The sequence below is a fragment of the Carcharhinus amblyrhynchos genome, chromosome 9 (genome assembly GCF_965287045.1).
Source record: "Carcharhinus amblyrhynchos chromosome 9, sCarAmb.v2.hapA, whole genome shotgun sequence".
Taxonomy (NCBI): domain Eukaryota; kingdom Metazoa; phylum Chordata; class Chondrichthyes; order Carcharhiniformes; family Carcharhinidae; genus Carcharhinus; species Carcharhinus amblyrhynchos.
Window position 1 is genome coordinate 49,654,180 of NC_137332.1, and position 14,541 is coordinate 49,668,720.

Consider the following 14,541-nt stretch of genomic DNA (forward strand, 5'->3'; position numbering starts at 1 on the left):
TACAGCAGGACATAGATTGCTGGAGACTTGGGTGGAGAGATGGCAGATGGAGTTAATCCGGACAAATGTAAGGTAATGCATTTTGGAAGGTCGAATAAAGATAGAAAATATGCAATAAATGGCAGAACCCTTAAGAATATTGATAGGCGAAGAGATCTGGGTGTATAGGTACACAGGTCACTGAATGTAGCAATACAGGAGGAGAAGGTAGTCAAGAAGGCACACAGCATGCTTGTCTTCATTGGCCACGGCATTATGTTTAAAAATTGGCGAGTCATATTGCAGCTATATAGAACCTTAGTTAGGCTGCACTTGGAATATGCTGTTCAATTCTGGTCGCCACACTATCAGAAGGCTGTGGAGACTTTGGAGAGGGTACAGAAAAGATTTACCAGGATATTGCCTGGTGTGGAGGGCATTAGCTATGAGGAGAGATTGGAGAAAATTGGTTTGTTCTCACTGGATCAACGGAAGCTGAGGGGTGACCTAAGAAAAGTCTACAAGATTTTGGAGGCATGGACTGAATGGATAGAAGCTTTTTCCCAGGGTGGAAGAGTCGATTACTAGGAGGCATAGGTTTAAAGGAGATGTACGAGGCAAGTCTTTTACAACAGAGGATGGTGGGTGCCTGGAACTCGTTGCCAGCAGAGGAAGTGGAAGTAGATGCAATAGTGACTTTTAAGGGGTGTCATGACAAATACGTGAATAGGATAGAAATAGAGGGATATGGTCCCCAGAAGAGTAGGGAATTTTAGTTTAGTCGGGCAGCATGATTGGTGCAGGCTTGGAGGACCAAAGGGCCTGTTCCTGTGCTGTAATTTTCTCTGTTCTCAACACAATCACCTATTAGACATAAGCAATAGGAGCAGGAGTAGACCATATATCCTCTCAAGCCTGCTTCACCATTCAGTATGATTATGGCTGAACTTCTGCCTCAATTCTACTTTCACACACACTCCCCATTTTGCTTGATTCCCTGAGAGACCAAAAATATGTCTTAGGTCAGCCTTGAATAAACTCATCCTTAATCCTCTTTGTCTATATTAATGAAGATTAAAAGTAGCTGGAACCCCATCAATACTCCCTGTGGCATTCTTCGAGTCAATCTGTCAATTTGCAAATACCCTGTTTATTCCTATTTTGCTCCTCTCTGTTAACCAATCTTCCATTCATGCCAGTGTGCTATCCACAGTGCCATCATCCCTTCCCTTCAATATTAACCTTTTATGTGGCACTTTATCGAGTGCCTTTTGGAAATCAAAGTATATTAAAAATATGGCTTCTCATTATCCACCCTAGTATTAAGACCTCAAAAATCACTTATAAATTTGCCAAACACAATTTATCTTTCACAAAGCTATGTTGCCTCTATCTGATCATACTATGATCTTCTTAAGCATATTGCTAAGATTTTTTTAATAATAGATTCTGACATTTTCCCAACACCTGTCCCGACTCTTATTAACTTGTTAGTTATCTTTTATTTCTCTGATGGAATTTGTGTCTTCTACTGTGAATGCAGACGCAAAATATTTGTTCAACATCTCTGCCATTTCCTCATTCTCATGATAATATTCATGTTTCTGCTTCTATGAGTTGAACATTTACTTTAGCTACTCTCATTTTCATATATTTCTAAGAGCGTTTATTTATATTCCTGGTTTACTTATTCTTATTTTAATGGTATATGGTATCACTACAATTCAGGAACCTATAGACTATTCCCACCAGTATTTACTGAGCCATGTTAGTCCTAATTTCCACACTTTTTGAATCTTTGTCCTGGTATTCTGAGCCAAGATCTTTTCTTGCTGTTTTCCTTGTGGCATTCTTTATTAACAGGATTATTCTTCCCCCTTTTTCATCTGTCAGACTTTATTGAAATATTGTGAACTCTGGAATATTTATTTTTCCAACCTTAGTCATATTGCAATATGGATGGGATTTTCTGGCCTTTTTGAAGATGGCTTATAAGGGTGAGGGGGAGGGAGACGTGAAGTATTGTTGCGGGGGGGCAGGTGGGGGTGTGAACTTGGCAGGTTACTGATTTTATGAAGGGTGATGGCATGCCTGGTAGGAATTCAAAACTGAAATCAAGGTACTTGGTCAGGATGTTACTGGTCTAATCCAACTTTGCACAAAGTGTAGAGAGCCGTAGGGCATCAGAGTCATAGCAGGTACAGTAGGGAATCAATCAAGTGGGGCGGGGGGGGGGCGGTGCAGGTCAGTGCTGGAGTCAGCAGACATCAAGGTGAGGCAACATTCCTTCACAGCAAGACTGGAGAAACACAGCCACAATATATTGCAGCTTGAGGGGAGTTCAGGTGCCGGAGCTTTGGGCTGAAACTCAGTTGAGCCACCTGGCTCCTTACTTGAGGACAATGAAAATGAACTCAGTAGGAGTGGATGGGTGGTTGGAAGAATGGCCCTAGAGACCAGGAGTACCCACCTGCCATTGGCATTGTCCACTGGGGAGCAAGCCCTTCAGCAAGGAACACCTGAAAGGAAGGGAGATGAAGTCACAGGGATCTCTACACTTGCAACCTTAAAGCCAGCTGCAGAGGCAGCCTCTGGGTGGTTAAGCGGGAGATGGATGGAAGCAGAACCACGAGCAGGCTCTTATAACAAGGACGTACAGTCAGAGATGTACTTCTTCTAGTTGTCAAAGTGGAGTGTTGCACCTCTCCTGAGAGGCTGTCACAGATCCTTGCGCAACAATGACAGCTGAACTGAGCCTTATTGACGATGCCAGTGCTGAGGAAGGCCCTTAACTTATATGCCTCTAGTATATTCCAAGATTCCAATTGATACATTTTTGGCATTTCTTGATCAGTGTCATATCACTGTATCAATGTTGTTTTCAAGAGGACCAACAAATACACCCATTTTCACAGGCAGGTAGTCAGAGAGAGACATAGGATTCCCCCAGGTGCAAGTTGTGATTCACTAAAGACATTTTGTAAAATAAGCCTGCTACATTAGATTATCTCCAGCAAAACATGCATACCTGTTTAGATTCAGGAAGACAAATCCAAGTTTAATATTGATTACATTAATCTTTCAGGCTCAGAATGAAAATGTCCATTGGGCGATTTTATTTAATTGCATTTCGATTCCAGTCTGCAAATACTGACAAACTAATATCCTAATGAAATATTTGATATAATACTTTCAGATAGATGTCCCAAAATTACAATTTTTAATTTGAGAATTTGCATTGTGACCTCTTTAACCATTTACAGTAATGATCCAAATAAACATATTGGCCCCGTCTGGCAACTGAAGTGGACTGCACAGGACAGAAACTCAAAAGGAGATGAAAAGGAGGGGACCTTGATCTCCATTGCTGCAGATGGCAGGGTTGCCAAATGGACTCTTGCAAAAGGACTGGAATCATCAGGTAGGTGTGTGGCTGCTAGAGCATTTAACAACTGTTTAATTTACCACAACTAAGCAACTATAAAAGGACATCTAACTGATAGCCTGATGATTCAGCCAGTTAAATACAGGCCTTCAGTTTTAGATCAAATCTATATTCCATACAGTTTATTACAACATGTTATGTGCTCAAATTGCCTCGGTGTTTCTAGGTTGATGAAGGGGAAATCAATCACCATTCCTAATCACTGTCAAGTAGCCCTGACTATAAAGTGCCTACATACAAAAAGCAAAAGGAAAGACTAGGCATGGTTCTAAAGAATAAGTTAAGCATTCATTATAGATTGACACCTGAACAATTTTCCATTGATCGAGGTACTAGTACCTTAGCACAGTGGCAAGTGGTTAGCACTGCTGCCTCACAGCGCCAGAGACGCGGGTTTGATTTGTGGCTTGGGTCACTTTCTGTGTGGAGTCTGCACGTTCTGCCCGTGTCTACATGGGTTTCCTCTGGGTGCCCTAGTTTCCTCCCTCAGTCTGAAAGACATGCTGGTTCAGTGGAATGGCAATGATAAATTCTCTCTGTGTACCTGAACGGCGCCAGAGTGTGGTGACTCAGGGATTTTCACAGTAACTTCATTCCAATGTTAATGTAAGCCTACTTGTGACTAATAAATAAACTTTAACTTTAGTAGTGGCGAAATCTCTGGATCTGAGAAAAATATCCCCTACCAATTTACTATCTACTCTCCCTCCTGTCCTGAAGTCTGTAACAGTACAATGGAACTAAGAATCAAGAACTCCAATTTATAGAATGTGTTGCCATCACTGTTTGCATAGTCCTAAATCTCAGTTGTGCAGTTTTGTACTTTCAGGCTTGAATTATTCTGCAAATTTACCTGAAATGCCTATGTATAGAGGTTTCATAGCTCTCAGATTTTAAGTGCTTGATTGTCCTGCGACTCATAGTTACCTTTACCTTGATGGGCTGCAAATTGGCATAGAGTGGGAATGAATGTTATTTTTTTAAATAGTTTTGAGCAATGTTGGGTTTTTCTATAAGAAAGGTTGTGTATCTATGTGCGTGTTTAAATGATTTAATTAAGCTGGGGAAAATTTAGTGGAAAAGCAAAATATTGCAGATGCTGAAAGTGAAAGAAGAACAGAGGATGCTGGCAAAACTCAACAGGCCTGGCAGGATTTGTAAGAAGAGAAAGCAGAGTCCTTTGGCTCTTCATTAGAACTAAAGGTGGGAAAATGTGTTGGAGCTATGAAAGAGTTGGATGCAGACAGCCGGCAGGGGATTTGCATTGAGGCAATACATGTAAGGGATATTTATGAAAAGAGTTTTAAGATGGAGAAGAATGGTCTTCCAACTTGTGCCTGGCTTCACTGAAGCATTACAGAAGGCCCAGGACACAGATGTGGTGAGTATGAGTGACTGTTTTGTGGATCACCTTTGTTCAATCCTTAAAGAAGGCCCCAACCTTACCATTTTAACTTAGCACCTTCCTCTCATGCCTACATGTTCATCCTTGGTCTTCCTGCAGTGCTCCAGTGAAACCTGGCACAACCTGGAGGAGCAGCATCTCATCTTCCGGTTGGGCATGTTGCAGCCCTCAGGACTCAATGCTGAGATCAGCAGCTTTAGATTGTGACCTTACTCCTCCGTCCAAAACCCCTTTTTTGAATATCTCATACATGTATTGTTTCAATGTAAACATCCATTTTCCCCCTCCAAAGCAGACCTCCTGTCTTTTGTTTTTAAAGTTGCTACCTTTTGTTGCAATTTCTCACATTCCCCCTCCCTTTGGTTCTGATGAAGAATTAAATGACTCAAAATGTGAACTCTACTTTCTCTCCTTACGGATGCCGCCAGATTGGCTGAGTTTCTCCAGCACTTTTTCTGTTCTTGTTTATGAAAGGTTAAAGGAGAACGTTTGTCCTGAAGAGTTGAGGCTTGAAAGGAGTGAAAATCCGGAATGCATACATTTGTAACAAAGCTACAGTCAATGGTCTTGTAAGTAAATAATTAAAGTTTAAAAATTTGTATTAGGAGTTCGAAGGGGGTTTAATTTTTTTTTTACCTGTTAAATTTCAAAGGGGAGCTAAGTCCCTGTACAGCTTGCAACAGTTCCATCAATAAACAAGAGAAGGGTATTAAATTGTAGTTGATCCCAAAAGTGTGAACAGTAAGAAAAGACTTGTATGTTTTGTATCAGGAAGATTTGTATGTTTTGGAAAAATTAAGTTTAAAGAAGAATTGAGAACAATGATGGCGTGAACCCTGCCCACTTAGTTTTTGTTTTCTTCCGAGAGGCTTCAGATCTGTACTAAAATCTCATCTGTATAGCTGGTGAGCTGCACGCTGGTTTTCATTTTGAGCCTGACACTTCAAAAAAAAGGAAAAATTCACCCCTTGTGTACAGTTTTGGTCTTATTATTTAAGAAAGGATGCTAATGCATTGGAGGTGGTTCAGAGGAACTTTGTGATTTTCGGAGGAAAGGTTAGACCAACTGGGCTTGTTTCCACTGGAGTTTAAAAAGAGCGGTGACTTTATTGAAATATATAAGGGCTCGAATTATCTTGACAATGTGAATGTGGAAAGGATGTTTCCTCTTGTGGATGAGTCCAAAACTAGGGGGCACCGTTTCCAAATCGCGAGTCGCTCTTTTGGGACAGAGGTGAGGAGAAATATTTTCTTTCAAAGGATTATGCAACTTTGTAATTCGCTGATGGTGATGGAGGTGGGGTTATTGAATATTTTTAAGGCAGAAGTAGATAGATTCTTGTTAGGCAAGGGAATCACAGGTTATCAGGGGTAGATGGGAACCTAGAACATGTAACAGAAACAAATCAACCATGATCTTATTGTTTGGTGGAGCAGGCTCAAGAGGCTGAATGGGCTACTTCTGTTTTTACTTCATACGGTTGTATGGTTTGTCTTGTTTTAAGAGAGCTTTTTCAAGTAATACCATACAACTGAGTTGCTTGCTTAGCAATTTCAGAGGGCAACTAAGAGTCAACAATATTAATGTATTTCTGCATTCACATACAAGTTGGGCCATTTAAAAAATGCCAGATTTCTTTCTGTAAAAGATCTTATGACCCAGATTGGATTTTACAACAATCTGACACTTTCATGGGCACTATAACTGAAACAAACTGTTTATTAAATGGATTTAAATTCTCCACCTGCATGTAAACATTTGAATTCATGTTTCCTGAACAGTAGCCCAGGCCTCTGGTTTATTGGTCCAATAACATAATCATGATGCTACCCTTCCCTGATAATTTAATATTCCTTTTGTTGTACAGATTTAATGAGATTAAAACGAACAGGAGTACAGACATCCAAGAAAGTAACATCTGATAAAGAAAAGAAGAGTGAAGCCTTCATTTCTCGCCAAGCACCAGGAATGTGTTTTTCCTTCCACCAAAAGGTATATTTAATGAAATCCATTTTTGTGTTGCCCATTGCCCTGAGCTATTCTTTTTGGTTTCTTGAGGACTTTTATTAGATATTACTCTTCAAGACTGCAAATTTTGAATTTTCATTTTCCTATTTCATTCGTTAAGGAAATTGACTACAATTCTGGTCCCTTATCACTGTTCATTGAATCCCACTGCAAACTGAGTGTGTCTAGATATTGGGGCAAGGTCAGAAAAAAACTTCAGCTCTTATTTTTCGTGCAGAAAGAGGCCATTAAGTCTGCACTGATTCTCTGAAAAAGCATCCTACCCAGGCTCTCTCCTCTGCCTATCCCCACAATTCACCTACCCTACAAATCTTTGGACACTAAGGGATAATTTACCATGGCCAATTCACCTAACCTGCATAATTTTGGACTGTGGGAGAATGTGCAAATATCCACGCAGTCACCCAAGGCCAGAATTGAACCCAGGTCCCTGGCATTGTGAGGCAGCAGTGCTAACCACTATGTCACCTTGCTGCCCACACATGAAAGATATAACGCAAGAGTTTAAAGGAATAAAAACCTCAAGAAAGAGGCAATGCTGGAGCTCAGAGGAGATAATAAGCTCTCAAGCAAGAGGCAGTGCCAGTCTCAGCGTAGGCAATACTGAGAAACCCCAGAGAGGGGGAGGACCAGAAGGAGGGCAACGAAAGATCCCAGCAGGGCAACAAAAGACCCTTGAAGGAGAGTACTGATGGGCACCAGAAGGAGGGTGAAGGAGCACCATAAATGATTAAATGAAAGGCTGTAGCAACAAGGCCCAGTTGTGCCCATCTTTTTGTATTGTAATGAGAAGTTCTTTGGAAGTTTTAGCAATAAACTACAAGCAAACAATAAAACTTAACCAATCTTAAAGTAAGACAAGCCATAGAAAAAGAAGAGTGAAGAAAAAAATTTGGGTAAACTTAACTGAGAACTGTAGAAAATGAAGTAAATTTTTGTGACCCCTAATCTATTGATTGAAGTGATAGATGCTATATCAAAGCTAAGAAAAAAAAACAAGCATTCTGAATAAGATGGAAGTAGTTAGAAATTCTAGTAGGGCCAGTAAGAAACAGTACAACATTTACCAGCAAGCAGGGAAGGAATTGGAGTTAGAGTGTGAAGAAAAAAGGTGAAAACAATTGAGAGAAAAAGCCACAAGCAGAACTCAACGACAGAGATCATAGCATGGAACTCGAGAAGGACCAAGGAAATACCATATAATGGATGCTATCAGTTTCATGGTCAGTGAGAGAACTGCTTGTCTCAGAGTGAAGCACCTTAAGATTTTGATCCATGGCACTTGTGTACGATATCTTGTATCATTTACTGCAAGACCATACTGTTGAAGCAAAAATTGGACCAGGGCCACTGTTGGGAAATCTCCAGAGATCCAATTGAATGATTGAACTACCAGTCATGTGGAAAACACAAATGAGCTGGAGAAATTGACATTCTGCAGAGAGGCGGAAGGTGCTGTACTACTCAGGTCCAAACAGAAGATTGCTTGATGCAAAAGACGAAAGGAAGAGTTTGGAAAATTAAGCCACTCAACTGAAGAAGATGTACTGGAGAGAACCAGGCAAAGCAGCAATTCAGGCAGAGAAAGAAACAGATTACATGCCAGAATAAGATTGCTGAAATAAAAACAGAAAATTCTGGAAAATCTTAGCAGGTCTGACAGCGCCCATGGAAAGAAAATAGAGCCAATGTTTCAAGTCAGGATGACCCTTTGTCAGGATGCAAACACATATCAAGCCAAAATGGAAGAGATTTGAAGAGATGGCTGAAGCTCAGACATGACTTTTTTTAAAGGTTTTAGCAGAGGGGAAAGAGGTCAGGACAACATTTGACTACCAAAGTACAATGTCCTGCCACATCAAGAGTTGGAGGGAGATGTACAAAAGGTGTGGTCAGTGAAACAGGGTATTTCAGAGGGGATAAAGGACTAGCAAGAATTGCAGACATAAGGTGGGAAAAGCCATGGAGAAACTTGTACATGAAAACAACAATTCTGAAGATAATTCATTGAGGATTGAAGCCAATGTCAGTCAACAAAGGGAGTAATGGCATGAGGGGCTAATGGATAAATGTCACAGCACGTGTTGCAGATTTTGGACAAATTGGAATTATAGAAGGATGGAGGCTGGAAGAAAAGCATCAGAATAGCTGAGTCTAAAAGTGACAGAGAGTTTCAACAAAGATGGGCTGAGGTCGAAATGGTAGCAGGCATTTTCATGGGGCTGGAAGTAAGTGGCCTCCACAGTTGTTAATTCAGGACACTTTCACTATCCAGGACAATTTCAGCCTCAGCAATCCCTCAAAACTGACAGATTTTATCTATGCTTCGAAGCTAATGCACATGTACGTATTGAATAATTTATTTTAATCTGGGCAATAATCTGGTTTAAAACAAATTAACAGACAAACTTGAAATTAGACTCTGTTTTGAACATTATTGATATGTATCAATTAAAGATGAACAGTCATCTTTGCATCAACTTTTTGTTATAGCCACATGGGGAGGGGTAAGTATGATGAGTCCTTTGTCCTATATTCCAAGTGTGACCATAATAAGTTTCCTTGTGATTTAGTAAAAAAAAAGTTTTGCTCATTGTCTGTGTTTGACCATTTACATACTGATTACAAAAACAAGTCTGACAGGCTTTCTTGAGATTCAAAACAAAAGTTTATTTTAATTGAATTAAAGATGATAGAGATAGCAAAATATTAAAAAAGATAAATCCGCACTTCTCGAACTTTTGTGACGCACAGTCACATACACAAGCATGTAAAATTTACAAGTTATTTTGTGGGCAGTTACTTTCTTAGCTAGTTCAATGATGAAAATTAAAATATAACTTGCAGGTTTACAGTTTGAGTCATTGGCTGGTTTAGTGGCTTTTTCCAAGTTCAGTTAGATTCCAGGAGTGGAGCCTGTGTAACTTTATTTCAGTAACTTTTAATTCATAATCTGTTTCTTCCAAAACTTGATGATTTTTGTGCAATGAAAAATTCACTATTTCTGGGCTGTATTTCAGTCACATGACCTCCATCTCCCCATAATAATTTCTGAAGGTATTTGTTTCTCTGATGTTTGAGCTGTGACAGTGCTTTTGCATCATGGGCGGGTGTCAACGGATCAGTGCTGGGACCTCAACTGTTTACAATTTATATAAATGACTTGGATGAAGGGATCAAAGGATGGTTTCCAAATTTCCCGATGACACAGATAAGAAAGTAAGTAGTGAAGAGGACATAAGGAGGTTCCAAAAAAAAATGGATACTTTACTTGAGTGGGCAAAGAACTGGCAACTGGAATATAATGTGGGAAAATGTGAAACTACCCATTTTGGCAAGAAGAATAAAGAAAAGCATATTATCTAAATGGTGAAAAATTGCAGACCTCAGATACCAAAGAATCTCTTCACACTCTTGAGTATCTACCTCTCTTTCCCTTATAAGGGGGGGAGGGGGTTCTGAGCAGAGGCTAAGTGATTCCATGCAAGAAAGGAAAGTGCCATTTCAAGGTTGAGATATCTGCTTTTGACAACTTTGCAGAGATCTGATTACAGCAAGCTACCTGTTCAACCTCTCAAACATTGATTTTGCATGGCCTATAGAGAAAAGTTAAAAGATAAAAATTAACAGTGCATCAAAAATTCTTTAATGTCAACCCAATTTTGCTAGGTTAGCTATGCAACATATAGCTCTGTAAATTGTATTTCACTTCATTATGTGACTCTTGAACTTGATGATTTGATTCATGGCAGGAACCTTTTATTTACCTGGCTGGCACAGAAGAGGGTTATATTCATAAATGTTCACGCGCCTATAATGAACAGTTCCTAGAAACCTATGGAGTCCACAAGGTATGCAACATTTGAAATACAAACTTCAACTTAGCTCTACTAATGATTTAATTAATAAAGAGATAGAAACATAGAAAATTGGTGCAGGAGGAGGGTATTCAGCTATTCAACCTTGCTCAGCCATTCATTATGGTCATGGCTGATCATTCAACTCAATAGCCTGATCCTGCCTTCACCTCATATCCTTTGCTTCCCTTCACCTTAAGTGATATATCTAACTACTTGGAAACATAAAATATTTTGACCACTCTCTGAGTGAAGAAATTTCTCCTCTCTCTGTCCTAAAAGGTCTTGGACAACCCCATCATTGGGAATATCTTTCTTGCATTTACCATGTCTAGTCCTGTTAGAATTTTATAGGTTTCTATGAGATCCCTCCCTCATTCTTCTGAACTCTAGCAAATATAATCCTAACTGACTCAATTTCTCCTCATACATCAGTCCTGCCATCCCAGGAATCAGTCTGGTAAACCTTCTCTGCACTCTCTCTCGAGCAAGAACATTCTTGTGCAGGTAAAGAAACCAAAACTGCACACAAGATTCTAGGTGTGGTCTCACCAAGGCCCTATATAATTGCATCAAAACACCCCTGCTCCAGTACTCGAATCCTCTCATTTTGAAGGCCAACATACCATTTGTCTTTTTTACTGCCTGCTGTGATTAGTGTATGAAGACACCCAGGTCTTGTTGCACATTTCCGTCTCCTTATACACTGTTTACATGGTCCCAGCTCTGCTTACAGTGCTAACCAAAAAAGGTGGCAGGAGTGCTATGCTTTGTATCTCAAAAAGAAAGTTTAGGTCATACATTCCCAGACCAACTCCCACCACCCCAATATGCAGCTGGAATTTGGCCTTTTCGCTAAGATCAAATGGAGGATCAAGTGTCAGATCAGGTGTAATACATGTTCTTGTCAGCTTCTTTTTAGTATGTATCTTTTATGGGGACCATGGATTTAGTTTGATTTGAATTGATTTTGGAGCAAGCAAAGGGATGGATTAAGGGCCCCGTCCACTCTGCCCACCTGCTTTGTAACTCTGAGAAAGGAATAAAATTACAAAAGCCACAACTGGAATTCCGTTTTGTCACATTTATCTGAATGCTGACTGATGGCTAACGGATTTTATATTCTGAAGGCAATCAATTTAGTCAGAACAGGCAGGAAGTGTATGAACATCATTCCAATGAGGCCTGATAGTTTAATGTGGCCTCATACTAGGGTAGGAGACAGCAACTGAGCATAACTGAAACCAACAGTAGCCAACTGGAAACAGGCTGCTATTCACTAGTATTGCCAGCAGGATTTTTTGCAGATATTTCTGTTCTGCTATTAATACTGGATGGTCTTTGCCATATGGTTTATTTGGAATTCCGTGTAAATGACAATAATATCCAAATTCCACTTCTATATGAACAGCAGCAAATGAATTTATGGCAAGGTTTCCCATAAGATCCCAGTGCAGAAGGAGCCATTCAGCTCTTCAAGTCTGCACCAACACTCCAAAAGAGCACCTTAACAAGGCTCACCACCGCTCGCGCGCCCCCCCCCCCGCCCCCCCAAATGTAACTCCATGTATTTACCATGGCTAATTCACCTAACCTACTTGGACATAATGGGGCAATTTAACATGGCCAAACCACTTAACCTGCACACCTTTGGACTGTAGGAGGAAACGAGAGCACCCGGAGGAAACCAAACATGGGGACAATGTGCAAACTCCACACAGACACTGAAGGCCGGACTTGAACCTGGGTCCCTGGCACTGCGAGGCAGCAGTACCAACCACTGTGCTGTCCACAAACAGAAAGAGGGATTTCATCAATCTCCCACCAGAACTCCTAAAGAGATTGATAGAACCCTGAGGAAAATGGTGCAAATATCCATTTTCAGTCACTTAAGCTATTTCCATGTAGTTTTATCTGTTCTCTCGTCAGAGTTGCAAAGGGAGATCAGTTGTGAATATCAAATTCTATTTTTTTCTGAAACTGAAGTGCTATTAATTGCCAGATTGATATTCTGATTGTTATCATAGCTACATCGCAAAGTGAAGTGTAATTGCTGTAATTACCACATCTATTTCCTATTGACTAGTTCTGCATCAAAAAACCTGATAGAACAATCAACAATGTTCTAGTTAACGATGCTAAAAACCTATAATGCAGAAAGACAATATAATAAATTATGTGTACAACAACAGGCAAATCATTCTATGGCTCATTGGGTATATAGTCCTGTGCTCCCAGAACTGGGCCATATAAATTAAGAGGGCCTTGGGCTAAGAGCACATATGACTATAAGCTCACCCAGGAAACATTACAATTGATCTTAACATTGTTAGGCAAATGAGAAAAAAATTGTCGTGGATCATGTCCTAATTGTTGTTCAGTAAAGCTTTACAATCAGTCGCTCTAGGTGGATATTAGGCAAGGACTAGATTGTGATGCTTTCACAGTCAAAAGCCTTCTGAAACTTGTTATCTAGGTTCACATATAAAAAAATTATTAACAATTACCTAATGGGAGTTATTGCCTCCAGGAATAGGGTGATAAGAAGAAAATTCAACTTTCAAAGATTATAGCTTCTTCATTCCTTCAATTCTTCTTAAATTCACTGATGCTGTTTCTCAGTTGGGAGAGAAGGAAATTGCGCATAAGCACATTTCTCAAATGTAGAAAAAGCTGAATAACAATACATTAGGAAGACCTCACTTTGGAGTCATCAAATTATGAGACTGCTGATCATAGTTCATAGGCAGCATTGCCTTTGATTTGATTTATTTTTGTCACATGTATGAGTATACAGTGAAAAATATTGTTCCTTGTGCACTATACAATGTATACTCTTCATAGAGAAGGAAAGGAAAGAGTGCAGAATGCAGTGTTACAGTCATAGCTAGGGTATAGAGGAAGGTCTCCAGAGTCCTAAGGATTGCCAAATCTGTAAGATATTGAATTAACTCATTATTAAAGAGTGTAAAAGATTTAGAATTAAGTTTTAGAAGCATTGAATAAGAGTAAAAAATTGAATTAAAAGGTATGCTGAGCACAGCTTGCAAGAAGTCGCCTAGCTCCAGCGCCATCTTGTGAATAACTCACTGAATTCATTTCAGTAAATGAAATATGACCTATTTTCATGGGAAATCTGGATGAAGAGCCAAAGCTTGTACTACAGGACCAACCAAGGATGAAAAAATAGCAGATAGGAATCAATTGGTTGGTATTAATAGTCTTAATTTTAGAAATCTTTAAATTATAAAAGGAAAGGACAGGGAAGTAAGAAACTGCACATTTTTAAAATCCTGGAAACAACACAATTGGAACTAAAAATTATGTAATGAATCCAGATTTGAATATGGAAGTGGAGAAAGAAGAAAGAGTGATTAGGATGATGTTTTTATAAACCTGAAGAGGAAAATGGGTAGAATACTCAGACAAATAATCAACATCAATATGTCAAGTTTATTAACTAGTTTTCATGATGTGTAAGACTGTCTGTTTTATATTTCTATTCAAGGGGCCAGTATATAAAGTAGCATGGTCACCATTTTCTTCCGAAACTTTTCTGAGTTGCTCTGCTGATTGGTCCATTCATATGTGGAGTCAGGAAGTCCTGAAACCAGTTCTCCGCTTTTCTTCGACTATTACAAAGGCTGTGCATGACATCATGTGGTCACCAAAGACTGCCACTGTGTTTGGAGCAGTGAATGAGGACAGAGTGGAAATCTGGGACCTTGCTGTTAGCATGTCAGTATTTATCTTGCCTATTCAAATATTGTTGATTAAGAGTTGCTGTTAATCTTGGAAACATATGTTTCTCAGTTGATGAAGGTGG

At 39.6% G+C, this 14,541-nt stretch overlaps 1 protein-coding gene across 5 annotated transcripts in view; it reads left to right on the forward strand.

Annotated features, from left to right (window-relative positions):
• The window catches only part of dnai4 (dynein axonemal intermediate chain 4), a 101,706-nt gene that overhangs the window by 61,949 nt on the left and 25,216 nt on the right, over positions 1-14,541 (forward strand). For 4 of the 5 annotated variants that reach the window (XM_080195586.1, XM_080195583.1, XM_080195585.1 and 1 more), the window contains 4 exons: positions 3,243-3,400; positions 6,698-6,822; positions 10,611-10,709; positions 14,224-14,453. In XM_080195586.1, the coding sequence (XP_080051712.1) occupies positions 3,243-3,400; positions 6,698-6,822; positions 10,611-10,709; positions 14,224-14,453 (612 nt within the window). The remainder of the gene's footprint in view (positions 1-3,242; positions 3,401-6,697; positions 6,823-10,610; positions 10,710-14,223; positions 14,454-14,541) is intronic. The other variant, XM_080195587.1, reaches the window with a different exon arrangement.